Genomic DNA, 25,221 nt, shown 5'->3' on the forward strand with positions numbered 1-25,221 from the left:
GCTGGCCGGCTCTCGCTTAGCGGCCTCTCAAGCAATTATGGCAGCTGGCCGCTGGACCACAGTCTCCTTGAGACGGTGGCATCGGTTGCTAACCTCGGTAGATTCGCCTGCTTGTCGCCGTCCTTAACCCGAAAGGGTGGGCGTCTATTTGATCGACAACCTTGATTACTTGACCAATCTGGCGCCGCTATCCGTGGTCAGTTCAACATTGATTGTTCATGCAGACTAAACCAGGTCTCTAATAGAGTGGTACCCTTACCATTTCCAATATCATTTGATTTTATACTTTTGTGAAAATACTGACCGTTTTCCTATCATATAAAATGTGTAGTAAATCTAGTAAAACGCATTTCTGTACATATAGTTTTTAATTTATTCGATCCTATTATATTTTTTTTCTACACCAGTGTACGTAAACCGCATATATACGCGCATGACATACCTGTAATAATTGTGCCTAAGTAAAGTATATTTAGTCGGCAAAGAATGTATTGCACATCTCAACATCTCTTTATCTGTCCCGTGTATGTGGATAGCTTTCCATGGCAACTTGCCAAACTGACAAAGCAGATATGTGATTGCACGCGTTATTTATACCGGCAGCGCCAGGTAACAGCATCGTTGTAAAAGCTAAGAACAGGCGTTCTGCATTGATTTAACGTAACGGAAAACAAAGACTCATTGCCTTTTGCTACCATGATACGTATAGTAGTAGCAGTTGCAATTGATACCAACGACTTTCTTAAGAGAGAACACGTCTTTGCATTCCTTTGAGTCGCGGACCAGCCATCGACTGATTGACCCAGCCCGCTCAACCCCGCACGCCATTCTAAACGCCTTTGTGTAGCCGCTTCCTGTCGGTAAAGTGCGACAAACGAAAGCATCAGCACAATCGCAAACTTTAGTACTTCTGCACCTTGCATGTTGTCACCGCCCCGTCGCTGTCAGGTCTCCCAGTCCAGGACTTCACACGGTCCCATCTGCTTTTGCTCTCTTAGATTTCCTATCGTTCTATGGCCCATCGGACAATCCCAACGTGAACAAGCTACCGTCTCATGAAATGCAATCCAGACATTCCTCGCCGGCATAATTGTGTTACTACAATGACGACTGCGTTCGCTTGCTACGCCCTTTTCTCTGTGTAGTTCCCTCATGGTTCTCTCTTTGCCCCTTCTCTCGCTTGCTTATGGCCTCTGATTCTCTGCCCAGCCGCATCGTCACTATGTATGAACAACAATCCTGTTTCCTATTGCTTTCTGGCGGCCTGCCCACCCCAGTGCTTCCGTTCTAACCTGGTTTCTCAGAACACCTATAACCGGGACGGCTGCATATACGTACCTATACCTTCGTACGACAGGCACACTATGTGTAACATTAACATGGCTACATGAGTGAGCTGTGGCTATGGGCGAGATAAGAAGAGTCTTTGTGGTCGCTGCTTGCTCGCGTCGCTCTATTCATCCACCAGAATACACGCGCGTACCCGCTGGCTGCTATTGAGCTTTCGCAGCCATAGCTAGAGATCACACGACGTGCGCTGTGTACGGAATGAACACATGTGCGGTTCGTCCGATACAAATAATATCTCCTGACAACGACCCGAGAGCGATTTTTAAGGACGATCAACTGCGCAAAGTCGAGATATAAACACGGACAGGCGATGCTCAAAGGTTTGCTAGTGAGATCACGACTGGCCCCAATCGTTTATATTATTCGGGTACGATTGTCCGCAGTACTGCACGGGATCGCAGTAGACAAACCAGGCCTTCACGGTGGCTCTTATGGCAGAGGCTAGACGTGGTAGACAAGGCGAGGTCTTGAGCTCATATATGCGTATACAAAGTAGACTGAAATGACTCCACGCTGTATATATGGATGTATAAGCGAACGTACGTACTGTGTACGGGCGATCGTGGTTTCTATGTTGACCATGATGACGATTACTTTGACAGCTTCGACTATTTCTACTACGGCTGTTTTGAGCGTTGTCGGTGTAACAGTGTGATATACTGTGTCTCCTGATGGAGGACTGCGAAGCTGTAACACCGCTATTCTAGTTAGAGCTACCTGGAGTTGGCTATTGAAACATGCAGGTGGACCAAGAGGCGGGGTGTTTCAACTCCCACTGGCTTACTCATGTTTCTGTTATTGATAATACTGGACGTACATCGAGCAATAGAAGTCCGACGAGCGACGGAATCTGTTTGTGGTCGTTCATGCATGTATCCGCATCTTCTTGGCTGTCTTCATTGAGCGGATCATTCTCGCCAGTGGCACTCGTCCGCTGCAAGTGCACGCTCAGATACGTCAGCTCTTAAGCAGTGTCGTTCATACGGACGTGCCTCGCTATTCGTACTGTTTCTGCTGCTATTGCTGTTGTATATATGCTCTACACTGCCAGACGCAGAGGGTACTGCAATGGCCATAACCCTTTCGTCTTTGTTTTTTTTCGCAAACAAGCAAGGCGACAGAAAGTATATAGTTCTATGACGTTCCTATGATGAGCTAAGTACGGACTGCGTAGCGGTACAACAGCAACATCCCTCAGTTCTCGAGTTCTGCTTCTGTCATTGCTTCTCCAACGGCCAGCAACCTTTATATCTTTATGGTTCAACGAGTTCAAGTCCAATTAATAGCGAATGAATAGATATTTGCACTTGTTCTTACCACTATTTTATAACGTTAGGATATCGATACGCTGTGACAGTAAAAAAAGATTTGTTGTATTTTCCAGTTCGTACGGTAGTAAATCTAGAAATCCCACGATCCAAGTAACCTTTTGCTGCAGGTGCATGTTCCACAGAGCCGATGAAAGATAAACATAACAAAAGATTTAAAGGCCAAGTTACGACGGCAGCAGCAACAGCATTAGTAGGTATGCCAATAGATACTCTCATACGACACTTCAGCTGGAAGAACGTCATGGTCAAGCACGCAACTATAGAGAAGCAGCGTTATCCGTAAAACATAATACTGACCCTTGGCTAACAACCCCGTTATTATGACAGATGATGGCACGCCCTGTCTCGTGCGTTGACGATCTTCCATTGGTATATGTTAAAGCCAGCCCTAACGTTGCGAGAATTACTTACTTGCATAGAATCTTCATGACAGAACTGGTATATGCATCTGAAGATGTGAACATGCTTGTAAAACAAGAACGGTATCGGTCTCGTAGATGCGTGTGCCATGATATTGTTAGACTGGGTTGAGGAAAAGTGAATGTTAGCAGCATGGAGCCCCATAACAAATGCAATTTCGTTTAGGAATGCACATATGCCCTTAGGTGCGTTTGCTTTTTGAAACGTGCAGGAAATGGGCCGATGAGTTTTACACGACACAGACAATTGGCGTCAAACCAACAACCCGACCTAGAAGCTGCGACATGTACAGTGGCAAGCGACACGACGATCTGGAAGGTTACTTAGACAGATGATACCACTTACAAGAACCATTCTATTAATAGAACCATCAGTGAATTCATCAATGAAAAATGCGGCACACTGTCAAGAGAAGACACAAATAAAAAATTCACGGAAATCACAGCTTGCGTATTTGTTTACTGCGTTTCCTGAGGAAAATTTTCTTCAGGAAAGAAGGAGAGGCAGCCGGTTTCAGTTATCATAATCAACAGAGATCCCAATGCATGGAATTCGGTTAGCATTTTTTTTTTAATTTTTAAAAAACTACATTATTAAGGAACTGATGCATCATGTGAGTCTATGACTAACAATTCAGTAACGCCATTTTGTGACCTGAATATATAGATCATCGTGGAGTCAAAAATCTAAAAAGGTGTTTGTACTCTTATGCTTCATATGTATCCGCAAATTTTGCCCACGGACGATATTGAGTGTGTGGCTTTTGCATGCGCTGTGTGTTGACTGAATTTTAATTTTCATTCATAAGGGTGTTCTCATTCAATGACTAATCTGTGGCCAATTCCCAGTAATGTTGAATGAAATCAATGTGAATCTATTGCAGTTGAAGCCTTTCGAGTTTCTATACAAGTAGGTATATTTTATTTTATTTCAGTTCCAAAGGCGGTGTTTACGCGACTGAGCAGAACAACCTTTTGAAGCTTTTCAATCGACCAGGCTATCCTAGCGCTCTGTCGAGGTAAAATTATTTTTGGGGCTTCGTGACATGGTTGTCGCAGTTGAGCCCACGCAAATTTGCCTAGTAAAGCACTTATCCAAAAAACGAGTTTAAAATCCACTTGTTATGTCAAAATTAGTCAGATACCTCGGCGTCATAGCTACGGCTGATTTAGGTTTCAACCTGCATATTACGTAAATTGTTTACTTTGCGACTTTCGTTTGAAAAGTAACCATCCGCTGCTGTATAGCTAAGAATGTACGGTTCGTACAAAGGTCCCACGTGCGGAACTCGTATCTCAGGCGCACGTACACTCGTTTGAGAAAGCAGAATCGATTTTAGAGCTAGGCCCCGCTTTGAATGCGGCGTTATCCAACATAGTGTGTCAGTCAGAAACTACATCAGTCCACCGGAATGGAAATGTACGCTCGTTTATCTTAACCCCGTCGAACGCGCTTAGAAGTAACTACGCCGTCCTAACGCTACTGTCTGTCATACGCACTGAGCGGCCAAATCAGTAAAAACGTCAGCGGCTTCTGAGATTGATCAAGATTTACGCCCTGGTACCTATAAGTGTACCATCTGTTTTTTGTCATCTATGTAATGTTCATTGTTTGATTAAAGGTGCGTTTGAAGTGAGTTCTGGCCGAATTAGTAGCGTGTGGTTCAGTTGAACACTCCATATGCTGCCACAGCTAAAAGCTGTTTTGAGCAATTAATCACTCGTAAAGACATCGCAGAAGTTAAGTGTATCCGAAATAAGAGCAAAAACAGGCTGTGCCAAGCGGCCTTCCTCGCACATGGTGCAGTGATGACTGAGAAGTGGTTAAACGTCAGAAAGGGGTCGGGAGGGAACGGTAACATGGTCAATTTGGCGGACACTGACAGCGCATCCCGTAAACACTGTTGCCTAGTTATTACGCAATGCTCCTCTGAACGAAGGTACGATAGCAATGGCAGTTCCTGCTGCTAAAGAGATTAAGCCGCTGCACGAAGAGGCTACCACGAAAACATGAGCACATGTACACACTCACGTATACCTAGCTCTCTAGATCGCCGTGTGCATAGATCTGTCCGTCTGCCTTTATATTTTCGCAACCTTCAGAGCTGCTTACTTCAGTAGAATAAATATAGAAACACTATGTGGGTAAAACCAGACGAACCTAAAAGGAGCATATAAAGTCCTATATTAGAAATGTAATCACAGAAAAACGCTAATAGATAGTTGCATGCTCGGATTTTCCAGAAAACGAGAGGTCGTTCTATTTCATCAACAAAAGAAGCTCAAGTCAACTGACGTGAAAACATCCTTTAGGGGGCAGAACTAGTCTGAAGAGACGCAAAGCACCGCGATACACACCATTGTCGAGGCACTTAGATTTTCCGACAGTGCAACACTGCACACATTGATATATATAAGATATTAGCTTATATTCACAGCAAGGCTATGTTTTTGAGTATCCATCGCAGTACATATAAAGACAAACTTAAGTATTTTTACCACTCGGCACGTAACGCTGTTTTTTGCCTAGATCAAGTGTGTCTGCTCTTGGGGAAGGTTAGAGAGAGAAAAACTAATGATCGCTGCCGCTAATTGCCGAGTAGATGATGCCGTTGCGCCACTTGTTTCGGCGCTGCTGTCTGTTCACTTGCCCTGTGCAGTGTCTAGGCGCTTACTCGATGACACAAAGGCCAGGCAGATTTAAGCGGAAACAGAGAGAGGAAGGTGGTTCGTAGGGGCTATCGAGCGCCCAACTAGTAGGAAAAGAAGGGAAATCTACCCTAACCAGCCATGAGACATCGGCAACGCTATGGCCTGTTCTACCATATCTCGGTACTCTTCCGGCCATACTTCCGCTCCGTGGAATGAGCCTTTCCCTGACGCCCATTACCGTTTCTAGGTACCTATATATATATATCTATATATATATATAGGTACCTATATATACCTATATCATTGTATATATATATATATATATATATATATATATATATATATATATACAATGATTCGTACTTTTTCTCAGTCGCATTTGCGCCTATCCTGCCGTCTTAACTTTAAAGAAAAGAATTTCAATTGTAGGGCTAAACACACTTTAAGGGACTTTTGCTTACGAGAGCTGGCTATGATGCTCGTCAAAAGTAGAGGGCGGAAAAACGAAGGTAACGTCCTGAGTTCGCGACAGGCTAGCAAGTTATGATCAACAGTAGCATCCAAAGCGATATATGGTATCACCAACATCGGGATCATTTTAGTTTCCGTCTAGCGTAGATGAATATAGCTTTCTTGAACATATTTGCATTACTGATATAACAACAATGGTCAACCTGCGCTGATACCGTAGAGCAGACTAACACATAAAGGCTACTCTCAGTAGAGACAAACAAGTGTAAGTTCTTACACCTAATCCTGAATTTAACTTTAAGGATTCTTCCCACCTTTTAGCCTTTTACTTACAATGTCAAATTTTTGAGGTATATTTAAAGAATAAAAATACACTGCCAAATATTTTGTGCAAAAATGCTTGGGCCTCGAATGATAATAATTTATCGTTCGAGGAACGAATAGGTGATTGCTTGTGGGCCACAGTCAAATACTTGTTAAGAGTCAGTTAAACTTTTTTTGTTTAATTCAACTTGAAATTGACGCAATAGAAGTAGACGCAGGTACGGTTAAGCTCTTTCCTCTTTTATATTAATGTATCATAACTGTATAAGGCAATCAGGTGGTAGGCAAATGACTATGTTTAAATAGTTCTCTTAAACAAGTTGATCATTAATTCATTTGTCACTGCAGTCACGCGACAGAAGGTGTCCGATTGTGCGTCTTGACCGTTTCATCTTCTATAGTCCCGGGAGAGTCGAATGAACTAAGTGATTTTGGATTCGAAGGAGAGCTTCTTTGATTTCTTTGAAAACCGCATTAATTCTTTTGCAGGCGAGAATTATTGCCTCAGCGTTATTATAACCGTGACAGTATAAGATATGTATTTGTATTAGAATCTGAGTTGGCTAAATATGATAGCAGCATATAAAAATTTCTAATCGATAGAGGCTCAGTATTGAATAGAAAATGCATTTAAAAAAGGAGAACCTGTTTCGGAAGCGACAGAATATTTGTCCGGCTGACTGAATTGCCCGCTTGATGGCAGTCGCCTTTGATAGTGGCAACGGGTAAAGTGACGTAACGAAACATTACCATGGCATCCGTTTCTCCGTATGCGAAATCATTCCGCAATAGGGTGATGTGTTTGTGAGCCTCGGAGTTTAGCACCAACCGAGTCCTTCTCGAAAGAAAATTATTACCATTTGAATGCTGCCCCTGATGCACGAAACAAAGCCCTGCCGCCACCGTCAAGCACGATTCGAATCAACGACGATTTAATTGTTCTCATCCCTTCTAATGCGGCTGCTGCCACCATGGTAGCGCAGCGGAGCCAAACTACATCCCTCTGCTGGCGGAGCCTGCATCGATCTTTACCTTCGTTACTGATGCACAGCGTTAAGAAGAAAACGATGGAGAACAAAGAAGAACGGGAAGCTATTTCACTCAACCACGCACTTCGGAAGGCCGAAAGGGTCGATAGGGTAGGAGGGCGCGACAGTAGTAGCAGCGGTGAGATTATAACAGGCGCATAGCGAGCGACGAGAATGAACTGCCCTGGGCCAATTCTAATTGCTCACATTTTTTGCATGTTATGCGCTGCGTTTCGCTGACCCCAGGACTTCAGAGGGACCAGAATGGCCGGCCGGTCGGCAGCTTAGATCTAGATTTCTATTAGTCTAGTGCTAGCGGCTGGCAAAGTGTGCACGTGATCTGTGCCGGCATGGTCGGTACAAGCGCAGAAAGCATTTTTCACTTTTGGTCAAATCTCGCAGAACTTGCGGTGATTCGGTAACAGAAATATGAAGGGATAAAAATGACAAACCAAGCTCAGTAGGGACCCAAGCCTGGTCTGGAAGAGCCGCGATTCGAGTTAAAAAGCATACGCTATAATTCACAACAAGACGGTTCGCATGCTTGCTAATATTCTCGTTTCTCAAACACCAGGAACTTCAAAAAAGTTCATAATTTTCATTCGCGATGAGCTGCCTTCAGTGTTCAAAAGAGTTGCCACCATCTGTTATTGAATCGCCGCTCAGAAAATGGCTCAGTAAATTGACAAGTTTAAACAAGCTTGCTAAACGTTGGAAGCAGGTTAACTAAGGTGTTAAATGACTTTGCACAATACAAAATAAGACGCGCCTTGACATGATCTAATCTATGTTGAGGGCCGGACAGCAAAAAAGGCAAAAACAGAGAAAAAGCAAGAAGTGTAGGTGTCCATTATTAGTACTAAGATTCGTTATTGCTTCGCACACGCGCCCGTTCACCGCTACTGCTATTTCGAATCGTTGCCAGCTGGAACACTTTCACCCCACGCATGCGCCGTATGTTGACTGGTATTGCATTGCTTGGTCAAGCTTCCCACCAACAGACGGATCCTAGTCGTTCACACGATAGCCGCTTGTCTTAACAAGCTTGGACGTCCCCCGTCCCCCCTCGCCCGAATCGGCACGAGCTGGACAAAACGGGTGCTATAGTCGATTAAGACAGAGAATCAAAAAACCTTACTGCTTGCGACCTTTTAGGAAACCATGAAGTTACCTTCACCTTGTTAAAGGGACATTTTGGAGTGAGCGGGTGAAGCGGATCGTGTCGCTCAGAAACTCGGCTACGTCGCTCCCCAATTTCGCATCGCGAGACCTCCTTCCAGATTCGCGTTGTAAACGTGGCTACAATGAAAAACACTCTTCAACACGTAGCATTGTTTTCCACTTAGCTAGACGTTTTGCTATTTCCCGAGTGATGTAGGATGATAGCTTCTTCAATATAAAACGTAAAGCAGCATTCCCTTTTCCATAATCCGGTAGGCTAAGTTATCCTTGAGCGTGTGCATTGCATCGCGAGCCCCTTCTAATTTAGCATCCTAATGAAAATCCTCCCTCTGCGCTTTTCAAACGTTATCCAACTCGAGGGAGCCGCTCTGTAGCAGCGGCACAGTCAAGCGTCACAACATTGGCGTTGCACGTCCGCATTGGCATTGGCGGACCTCTTCCTGTTGATAAACTTCAAGTTAATAAGTTCAGAGTCCAGCAGGTTAGCTTTGAGTAAAGATTCACTTGACCCTTCGCGTAGTCTACAATCTTTAAGTCTAGCCCATACAAGTACAGTCAGAATATCCCAACGGCCTAGACTACCAACAAGAGCCTTCCAAAAGAGTGGCGTCTAGCCTCGGCATCAGTCAAAGAGCGGTTGGCGTAGGCGACGACCTGTTCGCGGCCTTTTCTACTTAGTTCGGACCTGTCGGGTCTTGCTGGCCTCCGCCTGTAACTAAACTTCCTGCCGAAAGTGGCGTAGTAGGGACCCCTAAATGACATTGGATTGCAACAGTCGATAGGTCCCGTCGTGGTTGATGTTCCAAACGGCGGTCACAACGCAGAGCGGGTTTGCGTTTTATGCAAGGTTCACAAACTGCTGATAAGGAGGCTAAGCCCCTAGACGATATAGAGACATGCGGGGTTTTCACTACCCCGAACACCTTCCCGACATTCAGCGAAATTTAGGCGACCATAATTTTGTGGACTAGATACACCACCTCCTGGGTTGCGAAAGCACATTTCTTTATTTTCAGCTGCATGCCGTGGAAGGTGCCTGGACGCAGGCTATGACACCGCGTCGAAAGCAGGGCCGACGTTTAAGGCTTTCGTGGATCGCCTGTCCGCGACCATCATGGAGGGTGCTCCACCGTCGGCCTTTCCACCTGTCCTGCCGCGGCCAAATTACGCGGCATCTGAAAAATTGAAATCTATTGCCTGTGCTCAGGGCTAACCACTCTACCAACATCTGTGGGTAGTGTTTGATAATCCACCGTGTGGGTTGGTACTAGAATCGGCATGGCCGTGGTTTAAAGCGATCATTGATCAGGCGACGTTTGAAACAACCTCAACAACGTGGACATGGTTCAAGGCGAACCTATTCGAGATGTTTCCTGATGAAGGGACCCCCGGTCCATCTGAGTACTATGCTTGTCGGAAGCGTCCCGGGGAAAGTCCAAATATATAATAATAGTTTCATCCAAAAGATATACCTTCACCTAATAGAAACGCTTCTTGATAGACCGATTGGGATTATCCTACGCTTTGGGGGCTGCCCTAATAGACGTCTTATATGCGTGAAAGGGTGGTAATTTAGTCAACAACCTTGCCGGGGCTGCGCTGGTTAATTTCAAAAGAATTGCATGGTTCTTCCATGCGTATTGGAGCTCAGGAATGTGAGCGGGTCCAAATCCGTGAGTACTGACAGGTATGATATAACGGGGAGGCCCAATAAAAGTCCAGCAGCTTCGACTGTGAGAAACTTCGACTGTGGGGAACAGTCATTTCAAGGATCGATGGCCGAGACTCGCCTCCGGAGGTGTAAGTAGCATAAATAAGCCCATTAATAATCCATTTGAATTCAAGGTCAGACTTCTTTGAGAAAAGATAGTCGCAGTATTCGACTCTGGCGCGAACGTTGACGGAATCTCACTACAATTGGTGAACAAGTTACGCTTGCTCACCGAACACCGCAAGACCTCTGGGGCCCATATACCTGTACCAGCCCCAGCGTCCCGCTGACGGTTTTGGAAGTGGTTAACGAAGTATCATCAAAATGCTGCAAATAATTAAGCTGCTGGCGAACTGTAATTCGCTTGTCCTCAAGCAGGCCCTCATATATTGACCTGGGCCGTATTTACCTTTGGAGTAGGTGCTAATGTTCGCGGCGTGCATATATATATACATTAGATTGGAACATACAAACGTTTAATTTTACTGATTTTTCTCATCTCTCAATCAATTTCTTTATCTCCTCTTGTAAGAAATGAGTGGTTCTGATGTCCAACAACTCGTACATCCAGACGACAAACGCTTTCCAAATGTATAGTTACGAGTTTAAGTGGTCAGTAATAGAAGGAAATGACTATCCATCCGAGTGAGTTATAATGAATAAGGTTGGAGGGCGAAGCTTCGCACTTTGGCTCTTCCAGAGCGGCTTAGCATTGTCGTGGACAATGGTGACATTGCTATGTCTATCGGGCCTCTGTTGAATAGCCTCGTTTACTCAATAAAACGGGACAATATGCAGATATTATTAACAGTCTTGTTCTTTTCAAGTATTTCGGAGCGTATAAAATTCTTCTAGTTCCACCAGATGACGCAAATGATCGCCTTTTTGAGCGGATATATGACTTAACTCTGGACTCTGGCTTGTCTGCCGGAGCTACACAGTTTCTTTTCTACTCTATAATGGAGTAGAGACAGCACCTGGTCGTCGGAAACCTTTCTGCGTGGAAGCCCCTCATTGTAAGCGCAGTTGCCCGGGGGCAGGCAAAACGTTAAGGAGCAATGAGGATCCGCCTCTTTCTGTTCATAGGACATCTTAGCTTCTAATTTTATAATTTAATTTCATTGATTTAAAGTGTCTGTCGAAAGTAATATGAGTACAGTATATTGTCCTACTCAATTGACGAATCGTTCGATTGACAGCTATCTTCAAAAGTATCTGCAGTGGGTCTTCATTGACCTTAGATGGCCGAACGGAATGGGGCACATTCTCCAGTTTCAAGATTTCATTATTAAACTATTAAAGTATCGAGCAGTTATTCTGTAAGTTACAGACATTCTGCTGTACATGAGAAAAATAATTCGTGCTATCTCGACAGCTGTCTAACCTCAGGAAACGGCAAACTAAGACAGGTCTCGGAAAAGCACTGCTTCTTGACCTAAAACCTTCATCTTTCTAACCCGAACTCGATATCAAATGTAACTTCATTACACAATGAAGTTATAGCGACTTTGCGGAAAAAAAGAGCGGTTTTAAGCTGTACGCCTTTTCTCGGGTCGATAAGCACAGCTTCTTGGTAACGTGTCGGTATAAAACTCTGCGACTGGAAAGGAAAAGGATAGGTATACAATTTTTAATTTAGGATAATGTGACAAAGTTGCCTAACTAGACTTGTAGTGGGTGCGTTACATACGTGCTGTACACTCAATGTTAGTTCAGTAGAAATTGTTGTTCGTACGGGATCAGAACGAGGAACATGAATGCGCTAGCAGTTCCGAGGTGAACTTCGATACATTTTTGCTTAGCTTTCGTAGACTGTTCGGCATGGGGAGCCAGCCTTCCTTCCAGAAAGAACCAGATGTTTACGCAACTCATGCATCGGAAGCAACCGGGCAGTCGTCAATCTGCGCATTTCGACGGACGTGAGCATTTTTGATTCTTCGAGTATACAAATTTGCTGAAAGGATTTCCTCGACAAGGTTTTGCCAGGGCTCGCATTAAGACGCGCAGCGGCAGCATCAGCAGCGACATTAGAAACTGCTACAAAAACAACGACTATGGCAACATAACGTTCGGAGGAGACCAGAGAAGAAATAGTGGTGTGATCGCATGGATATGAGAAGGGGGGAAAAGTCACACAAGAGAACAGGCCAAGGAATTAGGACGGAACGGTAGCAACATAGGAAGAAACAAGTCGGCACCTTGGCGTTGGTTAAAGAATACTAGTAATCTAAGGAGGCTTTGAGCTTCAGGATTGCGGCATGGGCCTGCCACGAAAAGGAAGAAGCTGAGGCCACAATGCAGAAGGTGGTAACGAGTGCAGTTGATGGTATGGGTGTAAACCTTAGTCTTAGGTCCCGTTGTTACTGCTTCCGACGTGTGGATGCGTAGGACTGGTGATCCTATTGTTGCTGGTCGAGTACTCCTTTTACGAGCGCTTGACTACGTGGCGGCTGTCTTGTTAAAAGTGTTGGAGTTAATTTTATTGCGTTTTTTTTATTCTTTACGGTTCGGTACTCTGACAACACGTCATGCAAGAGGAACTGATCGCGGCCTCAGCGGCTAGCAGCTAAAGTAAGTGCACCTAGGTACCGGGGACGCTATGATATTGAGGGTTACAATACTATTCCGCATCTGCGGTACCTTATCAGCGGTGCTGTTTCGAACCGCTGTAGTCACTTGTCAGGTAAAAAAAACTTTTTAAAACCTACGCCTTTTTATTCTGTATAAAACTCAGTTTAATTGATTCATTTTTTATATGCGTACGCGCTTTTAATGCATCGCGATCTGCATTATTGTGACATTGTCATTTTGCGGGATCTAGATGGGATCGACATCGAGCTTCAAAAATAACATAAACAAGCACATTCACAAGTACCCTTTATGTGAATGGCGGGTGCATGTATTTCTATACCTTATAAGGGGTTCACCTGGCCACGTACGTTCACAGCGGATCATCTACTGTGAGGAACATTTACTGGAAATAAAGCCATCAAAAAGAACATTAGGTTCACGATCCCTTGGAGAGAGGCTCGATGAGCTATGCAACTTGCCACCGAGCTTCCTCCACACGCCGATGATGCTACGATGTTCCTTGGCAGTCAGTTATTTTATCAGTTTACTGACTGACTGGTTAATTCACTGGCCGATTCGAATTTTTTTGCTTGTTTCCGTCAAAGTCATCACTGCCAGCACCAGGGCCGTCGGTCGAATCGGTGGCCCATCTCCAATCGTTTGGCTAAGTATCAGTTCTGTTATGTCGCGAGAATGATGAATATCCCGGCAAAACAAAGTTTAGAAACGCGGCACCTTCACTTAATGTAAACATATCAAAGCACATGCTGTAACGGATGGGAGAGCAAAAGGTTATGAAGTTGCACGTCTTGGGAAATATAAGTGGGCCTAGTAACCGTTTTAAAAATTGAAAACATTTTCAGAGACAGTTCCTGCCAGAAGATGAGATGGTTGGGAGCAAAAGGGGGTTAGAACTGTCGGCGAAAACGGTAGAAGGCATCGCAACGACAATTAGGTAGTGAACAGATGAGCTTACAGAATTAGCCTGGTTTCTGTAGCCGGCAGAACAGAGACAAGTAGCAGAAACGACGAAGGTGGGTACGTGTTAGCGTATGCTGGGAATTGGAGGTCTCTTCCGTGACCATGCTTTGCCGTTCCACGCCTTCTCTCGTTTCATCTTTTTTCTGCGCTTGTCAGCAAGAAGCCAGAATTTTGTTCTGATAGTTTCGCTCGTCGTCATTATCAGCTGGCTTTTCCTCTGTCGAGTGCTTGTGCCGCGCCTATTCTGCACACTTTGGTGTTTTACCGGTATCATCGAAGAGCAAGCGACGAAAACAGCGACAGAATCCTGCGACTGCAGATTTGTATATCCAATACGTGATTCCCGTACTCTTTTCACTAGCTTTTTTCTTATTTTGTTTACTATCTGATATAGAGAAAAAGAGAAACACAAGACCTAAATACCACTTCCTGATTCTTTCGTTAACGTAATAGCCCTTTTGCAAAGGCTACGTTTAACATCTTTACAAAGGAATAAATTAATATTATTTAGCGGTAGCAGCCACTTGAGCGCATTGCAGTCATAGGCCTAAATAGATCTTTGCTGCATAGACACGATTTCCAGAAGCAGCTGCTCAAAGAACTTCGTAAGCCTAACGTGGTACGAATTCGTTATCCCTCTAGAATAGTTTTTATACAAGTAGTCTTTGATTGCCACTGAGATTTAAACTTGGAATTACTATTAAATAATGCAACAGATCACCTGTAGTCTATGTTTGAGCCACCGAGACTCACTTAATATTCGGTAGTTTAGCCACGGTCATGATCCAAACCGCTAATTCACCTAACTGTTAATTACGTCGCCACAATCATAGCGAATAAGAAAAAAAAACATCGAATGGTAGAGGACTGTGGTATAAAAGGCAGATCATCATGCCTACGACAAGTGCTGCATTGGTAGTGCGTTTCCGCTTGAACAGCCTGACCTTAAGGCGCGTAGATTGCTATACATAACATTAACTTTGAGTAGGACTTCAAAACTAATTCAATCGGATTAGCTCGAAAAGATGCTCTTATAGTATCAGAATAGAGTACTGAGCGTAAACGATAGTTAGTATCAAGTTCAATTTACTACATATACCAAACGTAGTCTCGTAAGAGTTGGCATTAGTAAAAGTATAGTACTGTTTTTAAATAGAAAATAACTTTACTAAATTCAAGAAACCTTCGCGCGGTTCCCTGAATAGTCAGGTGATGTATAGAAAAACTGCCCGTCAAAAATCGGTTGACGTTAAATTAACACACCCTGATTTGCTAGAACGCTTTCTGGGCTTTATAGCTGGGTTAACAGAATGTTACAAATGCAGATAGTGAAAGTGAGACAGTTGTAACGGAACGTTAAAGAAGTAAAGACATGCCTTTTTAAATTGATGAAAAATCTATAAAAACGAACCAAACGGCACAGTCTTTTTAAATCTAACAAGAAAATAAATCAGTAAACTAGCAAAACTTACAGAAGGTTAAGAAACCAACTAAAAGAGCAGAATTCAAAAGCTTTACTTATTTGCAAGGAGATTAATCTCTATCATTCTGCCTCTGGCCTGGGCCATTAAATGGTTACTTATCCAGATAGGTCGAGACACCATATATTTCGCAGAATTACTCACTTACAACTTCTATTGCCCACAGCTAATTAAACAGAACTTGTGCACGGTACTGCATAAAACAAGAAAAAGAACTTTTCAGGGAGGTTAATTGCTAATGCATTAGAGCAGACTAACTAACATTAATATTTGTCTAGTAATGTAAGGCTCTCATATATAAAGGCCTTGGTTCTATAAAACCTGGTCAAAAATGATCCAAATATTATATCAAACGAGACAATAGAGCTTCAAACCGAAAATTCTTTCCCTAAAGACAAAGCTACAATTCTGGAGATCCGCTAATCTATAATAGGCAGCACTCTCTTCCTTGGCGCGGTAAATGATACCGAGTAACTGGATTTTTCCTGAGCTACCGCTGCGTGATACAACTACAAGCTCCCTTAATTATCCTGCTAAATTTCTCGGTTACATGGCAATGACCATTTCGGTATTTGTCTTCTGCGGTAAGGGAAGCCACGCTAAAACCGTTTCCGTATTTATCGAGAAATTCAAACGGAGTCAAAAGTTCCGTCAAAGATTTAATTGCCCGATTAGTATAATTAGTAAGCGCCGTTCCCTTTTTACTTAAAAAAAAATTCGTTTACTTTTATTTAATTTACTATTACAATTTAATACAATTAAGTTATATTTGTTTTGTCGTGTCAGCAACTTCGTAAATATTGCATGTTGCGCCCAGATACGCGCTAGTGTGAAAAAAAAATGGTAAGATCAATGATAAGCTAAAAAATTAATGTCTAGTACATATACAAGCTGTGTAAGGACACTGAGAAAATCCCGGTTGGTGGCTAACTTTCGTTTCGATAATTTCCAATACGCTTCGTTTTCTATAGCTTTTCAAGGAAGCTCACCCTAGCTAAAAATAGATAGGTGCTGAGCAGACTGTATGCACTCCTAGTAGAGAGTCTATTGATGTTCAGTGAGACAGCGCTATCCTATTTGGAAACCAGGAGGAAGGAGGTTCCTTCGAAGAAAACGCGTTTCCAAATTTAGTGAGATTCATGCCATTTCGCTCACCGTTTGGGTCGCCGAGTCTTGGCCAGGAAAAAGGAGCGAAGATGAGGCGAAGTTCCCCTGAGCCTCTTAATAGAACTTAGCTCAGCAAAACCAATTTATAAATAATCTAAGAAGAGTGGAAGCAAAACCAAGGTAACGGGGCCTGATCGGTCGGCCGAACGTTTAAACTCGGATAGAATACAGGGCGCTAGTATAGGTGGCAGTGGCATGCGCTGTCTGCAAGAGCCGGACCGCTTGTTTGAACGGGAACAGAAACAGCGCAAGTATTTCAGCTAATCACAGCTGCCGCTAGCGATAATTATCACCGTCATCGCTGCAGCCGCGACCGTTATCATAACGGACTCATCACTAATATCAGCAGTTACGAAATAACAATTATCGCCCTGAACATTTTATCTTCAAACCGCGCAGTTTTTATGCTTGTGCAATCAGGCTTTTGTCCCCTTGAGAGCACAAGATAGGAAAACTCATTCAAAAATGAAACGGTCAGCTCGCTGAGTATGCGCCTCCATTCGGTCTCAGGTCCTTACGTCCGAACAGCTTTTACAGCGTACGCTGTGCTCGTACAGTTTTTCTATGGGAAAAACACGTTAACACAGAAGCAGCAAACTAATACAATTCAAATAGGATTTTCGGAATAAGACGCTCTTTAGCGAATAGAGATTGGCTCGCCGGTCGATTCCCTGACCGGCTGCTGATGGCTGGGCGCGTTGGTCAAGTGCGGCCTTGGAAAGGAACGGAATGCTTCGCCCTCGGCTGCTGTGTATCCATTAGTCTTCCGTAGGAGCCATTTTGATGACCCTAACCCTCATTCACTTTCGTTCAGTCCATTTGTCGCCGCACAAATCTTCCAAATATGAATGGTGGTTTTGGCTGGTAGGCAGGGTTTACGAATCCTGCACACGGGTGGTGAGGCAAGGCAGGCAAGCAGGCAGGCGTATAGAACGTGTGCAGACAGGCAGGCGTATAGAACGTGTACCATTAGGTGGGATCAGGGACGGTGGGCTACAAAACGAATGTCCAGGGTTGGACTCAGGGTCATGTGCGCACGGAGCCAGTATTCAGGATATATCGGTCCACAGTAAGAAGGGCGAAAAAATAAAAAATACTTCGCTGCGCAGGCGGGCAAACAGGAGGCAGCGGACGATGAGAAGGACGATGATGTGGCGTTCAAAACTACGGAGAACGGAAAAAAAATACGAGAGAAAAGAGAGAGGGGCTGGGGGAGGCGTCAAAGATGTGCAGTGAAAGAAGATGGCCATTCGCTACTCATCGGGAAGAACCGTTTTCGTTTCTTCGTCGTTCTAGAAAAAGGTAGAGAAAGGGGACAAAACGCTGAAGCCCAGCAAATAGAACGAACCAGGATATCATTTCGTGTCCAACGCAGTTTGTAAACAGGACAGCGATCGGGCTGAGTTACTATCCTGTTTCGTTTTTTTAGGATGATCGTTTCTCAGTCTCAGTCATACTATCGTCATCATCGACACCGTTTGTTGCCGCTGCTGCTTCCATTGTTTTTGTTGAGTCTACAATTGTCTCAAGAGGTTTGTGGCCCGGGCTAGTCTAACTGCGGTCGTTTAGGTTTCCACTTGGGTGTCATCTTTCAGCTGGCGTCTGTTTGTCTCTCTATCTACGTGTACGTGCATACCTCACATGGGAAACAGTCCACCTTTCCGAACCCGGTACCCAGGCGGCAATCGGCCTAGTTGTTCATGTTACCCAATTGAAAAGAATGACCTTCTTAGTTTGGTTTTAATGACGCGTCCTCTATTCGGCCATGCGACAGGCTGTCCAAAGGCAGTCAGTCAACTGACAAACTGATCCATTCTGCGTTCTAGGCGTTTTACAAAAAATGAAGTATTAAGGCCTTGTGGCAGGGCCGTTTACTCTGTACCGTCATTCCAAGCATCCAGCTCATTAACGCAAAATGTGTCAAAAGAGAAAGAAAAGTGCCCATCGAGGCTGAGTGCGCCCTAATTGATACGAAAAAAACATTTTCACATTTTAAAGCAGCTCATACACATAGCATTCTGTGATATTCTGGTGGAATGGCCAATTTGTACACTGTGGAAATTTGTATTGCTAATTTCTTTGTAATGTTTAATAAATATATAACTAGTTCAATGCCAAGTTATCATATTTAGTAAACTTGTTCCTCGCATGCGGTTCATGAAGTCTGAGGTTAAATTCAAATAAATGAAAACAAATTTCATACAATAAAAACTTTGAACTTATTCAGTAATTCATGCTTCATCGGTAATGCTTACTCGCGCATATAGGTTAGTGTTTAATTCTAATGCACAGCTGAAGTAACGACAACTTGATAGTGATCTAGCAAATTTCGTTGTGATATAGGTATTGCCTAACTAAAACGTAACAATGTGTGGTTGGTTTTCTTTTTCAACTCACACTTTCCTTTTCGACGAAGTCTTTCTTTTTCATTGAAACTTCTCGCCGTATTTGAGCTGCCGGTCATTTACCGGAGCCACCATGTGAGGTAGTAATAGTGTAGCCTGCTGCTGCAAGAGGGTCCTTCTAGTCTCCGTTTGGTCTGTCTCATCCCCTGCTATTAGCTCTACCACCCGCCTTCAACTCCTCGACAGCAGCGTATACTGGCCAGCTTTTCCGCCACCGCCGCCCGTACGTGAGGGTCGCCTGGTTGTCTAGGTACAGCGCAGGCCTTTTTCATTTGTCTCGGAGAAAAATGAACAACAAAAGCAAACGAGACCGCTTCCTCCGCGTTTTCCTCCCAATGCACTCTCAGTCCTGCTTTTTCCACAGTCTTACTTTGGCTAGAGTGTGTCCTGATGTTAACGCTGCTGCTACTAGTGCTTCTAGCCAGGCGACAAATGCCATGTGTGGTCACTTTCTGGTCCGCCTGGATAGACGCCTTTGCGGGCCCTGAGCGCACCGTCGTCCACTCCAACAGGAAGAAAGAGGCCGTCTGTTGTGTTATATCCAAGGTCAGCTGTCTAGTGGATATCCAACTTGTTCCAGTTCAAGGAGAACATTAATTGCACTGTTAAATTTCCTTTCAATAGATAGGATGTTCTTGTATAACGGCTGCTTTCCGAGATCAGCAACAGGTCACCTGACATTGCCAGATTAGCAGTGTCAGATGTTCTATTATACATTACGAGTAGACGTATGTTTGATGCCTGAGTTTCTCTGTGGTATTCTTCTTATAAGAATTGGTGGTGATCCTTATTCGTGTAAAATGCGTATTAGTGCAACTATGAATTGTGAATTATATTACTAGTAGCGACGATATCATTTTGCATAAAACCTAGAGGCAGTCATTCTTTTTACAGCATGGCAGCAAAACCAATCCAGCCCGCCTGTTCCTTCCAGGGTTATCCAATGAAGACTGTTTATAATTAAATCTGAAAGCAGTATATATATCTATGGCCATGGAAGTTAGACGAAACTTTCCTCAACGTTTTTATAAAGGTTGAAATCATTTCCAGCGCGATACCAATACTATGCTAGCTCACAGAGCTTGCCCTCTATCAGTAAAATCGAAACTCAGTAGTCACTCAATAGGTCTTGAAAGATATCTGCTTCGGCGTGATTATAATTGTTCAGACTTTCACGCATGCACACGTACAACATTACTGAATAGCAGCAGCAGCAGCAGCAGCAACAACTAGAGCGCTAAGGAAAAGGTACGAAGGGGAAAATGTGGTAGGGCCGCATGTGACATCCACAGATCAGCCGAGCAATTATATCCAATTCGCCACTTCATCTATCCGTAGCCCCTGCTGCTGTTTGGCCGCAGCTCTGAAGCGCGGGGACCTGCGAGGAGCTAGGGGGTCGACGATGAGGTACGAAGAGAAGACGAGGGTGATGTAGAACGGAGGTTTAAAGGACGGCTATGACGATGGGGGCGGCTGCCTCAGGCAGTGCAGCAACGAGTGACTTGGACACTTGGGACGACGGTGTTAGCTCCCTCGGGTGTTGCGGGCGGCTGCCGAACTAATATACATGATGAATGAACCCCTGGCTACCAGTCAAACGTATTTTGACGGAAGGAGCGGGTAGTCCAGTCTGACCCGAAGGAGATTGAAATGTACGGGCAAACGGGCCACTCCAATCGCCGATCACCGCTACCTTTATTCTCTCGGCAGGTTATGCAGCGACACATTCATATTACGTACTGGCTTCGGCTGGTGTAGCCACAGTCATAACTACCACTGCTATCCAATGATTCAGCCATAGAACGTGTGGTAAAACGAGGATCACTGTGACCGCTCGATAAACGCTGCGACTAGATCTACCTAAAGGTAATATCTTCCACCACTTTCTGATCGTTTGTAGCTATGGGATAAAGTGGCGAATTTTTCATACAACAACTTTGAGGACTGACAGACGAGCAATGTCATCGTTCTGGTTTCCCCGAGAAACTGTCTTAAGTTGTGTCTTAAGTGTCGGTCGGTTGGTTGATGCGTCTATCGTCTAAAAACGAATCGACGACATATCGTATGGGTGACAAGTGAGAATCTTTCGGCACACAGTAGGTACTGTCGACATTGAAAGCAGTAACAAAGAGGGCAGTATCCAGCTTAAGACTATCATTGTAGGGATCGTATGAGGAAAGCACTGCGCAGTCAAAAAAACTCGAATAGCATCGGGCACGAATTGATCAAGAACCTCCATAAGCAGCATTAGAAGAATACAAGTAAGTAGAGCAAACGTGCGGGGGCCAAATAACGAGTTAGCTGACGACATTTGTGCTGGTTAGTTGTTAGAGGAAGCCTTTGGCCCTTGGTTTTCGAGTGAGCGAACTCTTGAAATCTTCAGACATATACCCAGCCGAGTAACCAAGCAGCCAGGCAGGCAAACAGACAAAGGCAGGAAAGCACAGTGGCAGCAATGATGAGGGCAGTGGGCAGCTATCGCTTATGAAAAAATGAAACCCCAAGGCCTCTACAACGCAAAACAGGAAGGCGAAGTCTCTGGACAGCTGTGAGGATATTCGCCTCACTGACGGCAACGGTAGAATGGCGGTATTGGTGCTTCGCCAGTGGCGACAATACCAGCCAACAAACGCCGCCGCAGTATTGTTCGTACTCGGCCCTTCATACTTGCTTCGTATGCCAGATTTCATTTCACTCCGTTCTCTCTACACTACATGCCCAGTGCAAATCAGATCCATCTTAGCCAAAAGGTTCAGCGTCGACCGGGTAGAGGGAACAGGGTTGGCCGTGTGCTGGTTTTGTTCCCAAAATCTACTGTTTTTTCGACGCTAGCTGAGGGCGCGGTTATGGGGTAACGTGAAAGTTGAGAGGAACTGTGCCGGAATGGATCCTTAGCCAGACATTCTCGTGCCCAATCCGGATGAATGAACGGGATCGAAAAGCTAAGAGGGAACAAGAAGAAACCTGATGGAAGGAAAGAACTGCAATACTACGGTACTCACAAGGACATGGTGTTGCGTCCGACAATGTATTCAACCGGCCGTCCGAGAGGCGCCGACATACAGAAGGATCAGCCGGAAGCTTTCAACAGTCATCCGAACTAAGAGAGAAACATACAAACACTGACTGGCTACTTATTTGTAAAAAGCGAGAATTTTTTTTCATGAACATAAATCTTTTTAACAAGTATAGCTGGCAAATCACCACGCATGCCTACACGCTAACCGAAAGAATGTACATACTTCATCAAAAAGGAGGCAAAAAAGGGATTTTCCTATGCACCTTTCATTATTCTAACTCCAGATAAAAATTATTTTCTAAACTAAAAATGAGAAATTACGTTATGTTGCTAATCACCGCTTATTTAGTGTGTTTCTACTGATATGGTTATGATACTGTTAAACGAAATACACATCCTTATACGAAAGGAGTGCTACGTTCATACGTTTTAGGTGTACGTATGTGCAGGTTATATTAATCAAATTTATGTATTTATATTACGCACCGTCGAACTGAATTATACGTTACCCTTTTTTGCCGATTTTCAACCTAAAACAACAACAAAAAAATTATACGGTTCTTTTTATTATGATTGAAATGAAAAATACACATTGCTGCAAGGGAAATAAACTTCTAGAAGAAAAAGCAAAGGCTATTAACTGAAAATTCGATTTTTCTGAACTTTTTATACGAGTCGCTGATACCTATGGTATCAGGGATGCAAGACCCATTAATACATAGCTTAGAGGAATAAACTTCGATTAAATGTTACCGATACCAGCCCGCCTCTCAATACAACCGACGTTAAATAAATAGATCACAAAACTGTATAGTTTCAGTAGTGATCGATAAACTTTATACAAGCAGATACTTTTGAATTGACCATATTCTTCTATGATGAACTATCTTGAAAACGGTAAAAAAAACTTTGGATTTTTACCCGTCAGATTTCTCGAAAACTAAATTATTTCTACAACAATCGATAATCATCCTATCCTAGTGTTATTAAGGACGTTAACTTGTTCGAAAAAAATAGGCTACTAAACCCGTTGGCGCAATTTAAAGTCGGCAAGGTCTCCATATGGATATTTTACCCCAGTACAATGTTAGTTGATATGAACGTAGGTGTAAAAAAACAGATCTACCTAACGTTCATACCAGTTATCATTGCATTGGGGTAAAATATTTATGTGGAGACTTCGCCGACCTTAAATTGCGCCAACGGATCTAGTAACCTATTTTTTTCGAATAAGTTAACGTTCTACTAGGATAGCGTGATTGGAGATTATGAACTGTGGATAGAGTTTTTCATTGAAGGTCTGATAATTAGTTAATATTTGTTCGCCGTTACTCTCCACAATTTTCTTTATATGTCAACGAATTTATTCATTCCTTTTCGCTAGAAAATTTCAGGTCTGCTACTCAGGAACTCATCCAGCTATATTTTAAAGGCCATTTGCAGTGTCAAATGTATTGTTTCTAACTTCGCTTGCCAACAATCGAACCAAATAGTATTCCGAGGTGGCGGGTGAGCTAGAGAATATTTGGGGTGTAAGAGAAATTCCAGCTCAAACTTCTGCAGAGCGTCTCTCACGGCTTTACCCTGATTGTGAAACGTTTTCTATTGGATAGCCGCGTTTATTTGACGCAAGCAGGCCATATACAGATCGTTGTTAAACACTTTGCTCTCATCAGGCACTTTTTCTCAGTGTTTAAGACAGTTTTTCTAACTCTACCAAACTTAAATCATGGTCTTCCTGAGAAAAAAGCCTGACTTAGCTCCCAGACCCTTAATTTTTGATAAAATACTATACACTCAAGATAACTTACCGGTATCCGGTATCTCGACTTGCGCCAGTGAGCACCTTGAACCCCACCGGCCTCGCACGGTCAAGCAGCATAGATTATATACTCCAATTCCACGAGCCCATGCTGAAATTTAACAGACCCTTTTGTAGTCCTCTCAGTTTTAAAGTCCTCGGCATCTATGGCACACATATCATGAGTTGCTTCGACAGATCTCAACCTTGGCAGAAGACAAAATAGTTTAACTGCCGAAAATGCATCTCTATAATTTGAAGCCTTTGTCTTTGGAACCTGAGCCCAACAAAGTTGCGCTTCCTGCACATAAAGTTATAAGTAACTCTAAGAGGAAGAAATGGATTTTCGAATATTCTGTACAAATGAACAAACAGTGGACAGGAAAGGGATCATTAAAGACAAACGGAAATTACTAGTACGCAGTGTAGTTGAATGATGTAGGGCTAATGTGTTATGCGCTTGTGTCAATTACAGTGGCTGATGCTTTGGTGAAGCCGCCAAGTGGACTTTTGTCAGGAACGTTTAGTTTTGTTTCGCACTACGATCAATGTATGAAGATAGATGACCAGGACATTGATGATATTGTCGATGTTACGACGAGATATCCCAATCTACCGTCTATAATTAAGGGCGCGTACTGCAGTTTCAAACTTCGTCTGAGCCGTAATCCAGGGTTCGTGCGACCGAATCAGACAATGACTGAATTTCAAGAGACGATGAAGAAGGAGGAAGGCCAAATGGATGGTTAGTATTAATTCAGCAGTGTTACTTATTTGAACAATTAAGCAACTCATCTAACGCTTCTATGTAAAGCGTAATTTTATTCGACACTTAATATAACGTTCTTGATTTAATGTTATCTTTGATCTGAGACGAAGACTATGTGCATCATACCGTACCTTCCGATACTACGCGATGTTAAATTCAACCTAAATGGCTGATAATATATTTCAGAGGTCAGGAAACTGCAGCCAGAGTTCCCTGGCTTCATAGGGCTCTGTGTGCCATCTCCGTGCACCAAACTATCATTCCAAAATATGGGAGCCGCCATCAAGAATATGCTCTACAAGTTCATCAGCGACAATTACTCAAAGTTCCCCATGGTAGTTGGGATGGACATTGTGTCATGTACGACACGTGACACGGAAAACAGGATTAGCTGGACATTTTCAACGCAGCTCATTGTGTTAGTAGTACTAGTAGTAGTTTATCTTGAGACAAATAAATCAAGGCTGGTAGAAGCTTCGTACTAGAAAGGACTGGTTCATTGAAACATTGCTCTTCAGTATTATTACGATTCGTTTATTAGTAGTAGTTTGCCTACTGG

The 25,221-nt window shown here is 43.6% G+C and overlaps 1 protein-coding gene across 1 annotated transcript in view; it reads left to right on the plus strand.

The window, feature by feature from the left end:
• The window catches only part of LOC111268872 (O-acyltransferase like protein), a 96,548-nt gene that overhangs the window by 45,781 nt on the left and 25,546 nt on the right, over window positions 1-25,221 (plus strand). The window contains exons 3-4 of the mRNA XM_022848075.2: window positions 24,369-24,638; window positions 24,849-25,080. Coding sequence (XP_022703810.1) covers window positions 24,369-24,638; window positions 24,849-25,080 — 502 coding nt within the window. The remainder of the gene's footprint in view (window positions 1-24,368; window positions 24,639-24,848; window positions 25,081-25,221) is intronic.

The sequence above is a fragment of the Varroa jacobsoni genome, unplaced genomic scaffold, assembly GCF_002532875.2.
Source record: "Varroa jacobsoni isolate VJ856 unplaced genomic scaffold, vjacob_1.0 scaffold_1327, whole genome shotgun sequence".
Classification (NCBI taxonomy): domain Eukaryota; kingdom Metazoa; phylum Arthropoda; class Arachnida; order Mesostigmata; family Varroidae; genus Varroa; species Varroa jacobsoni.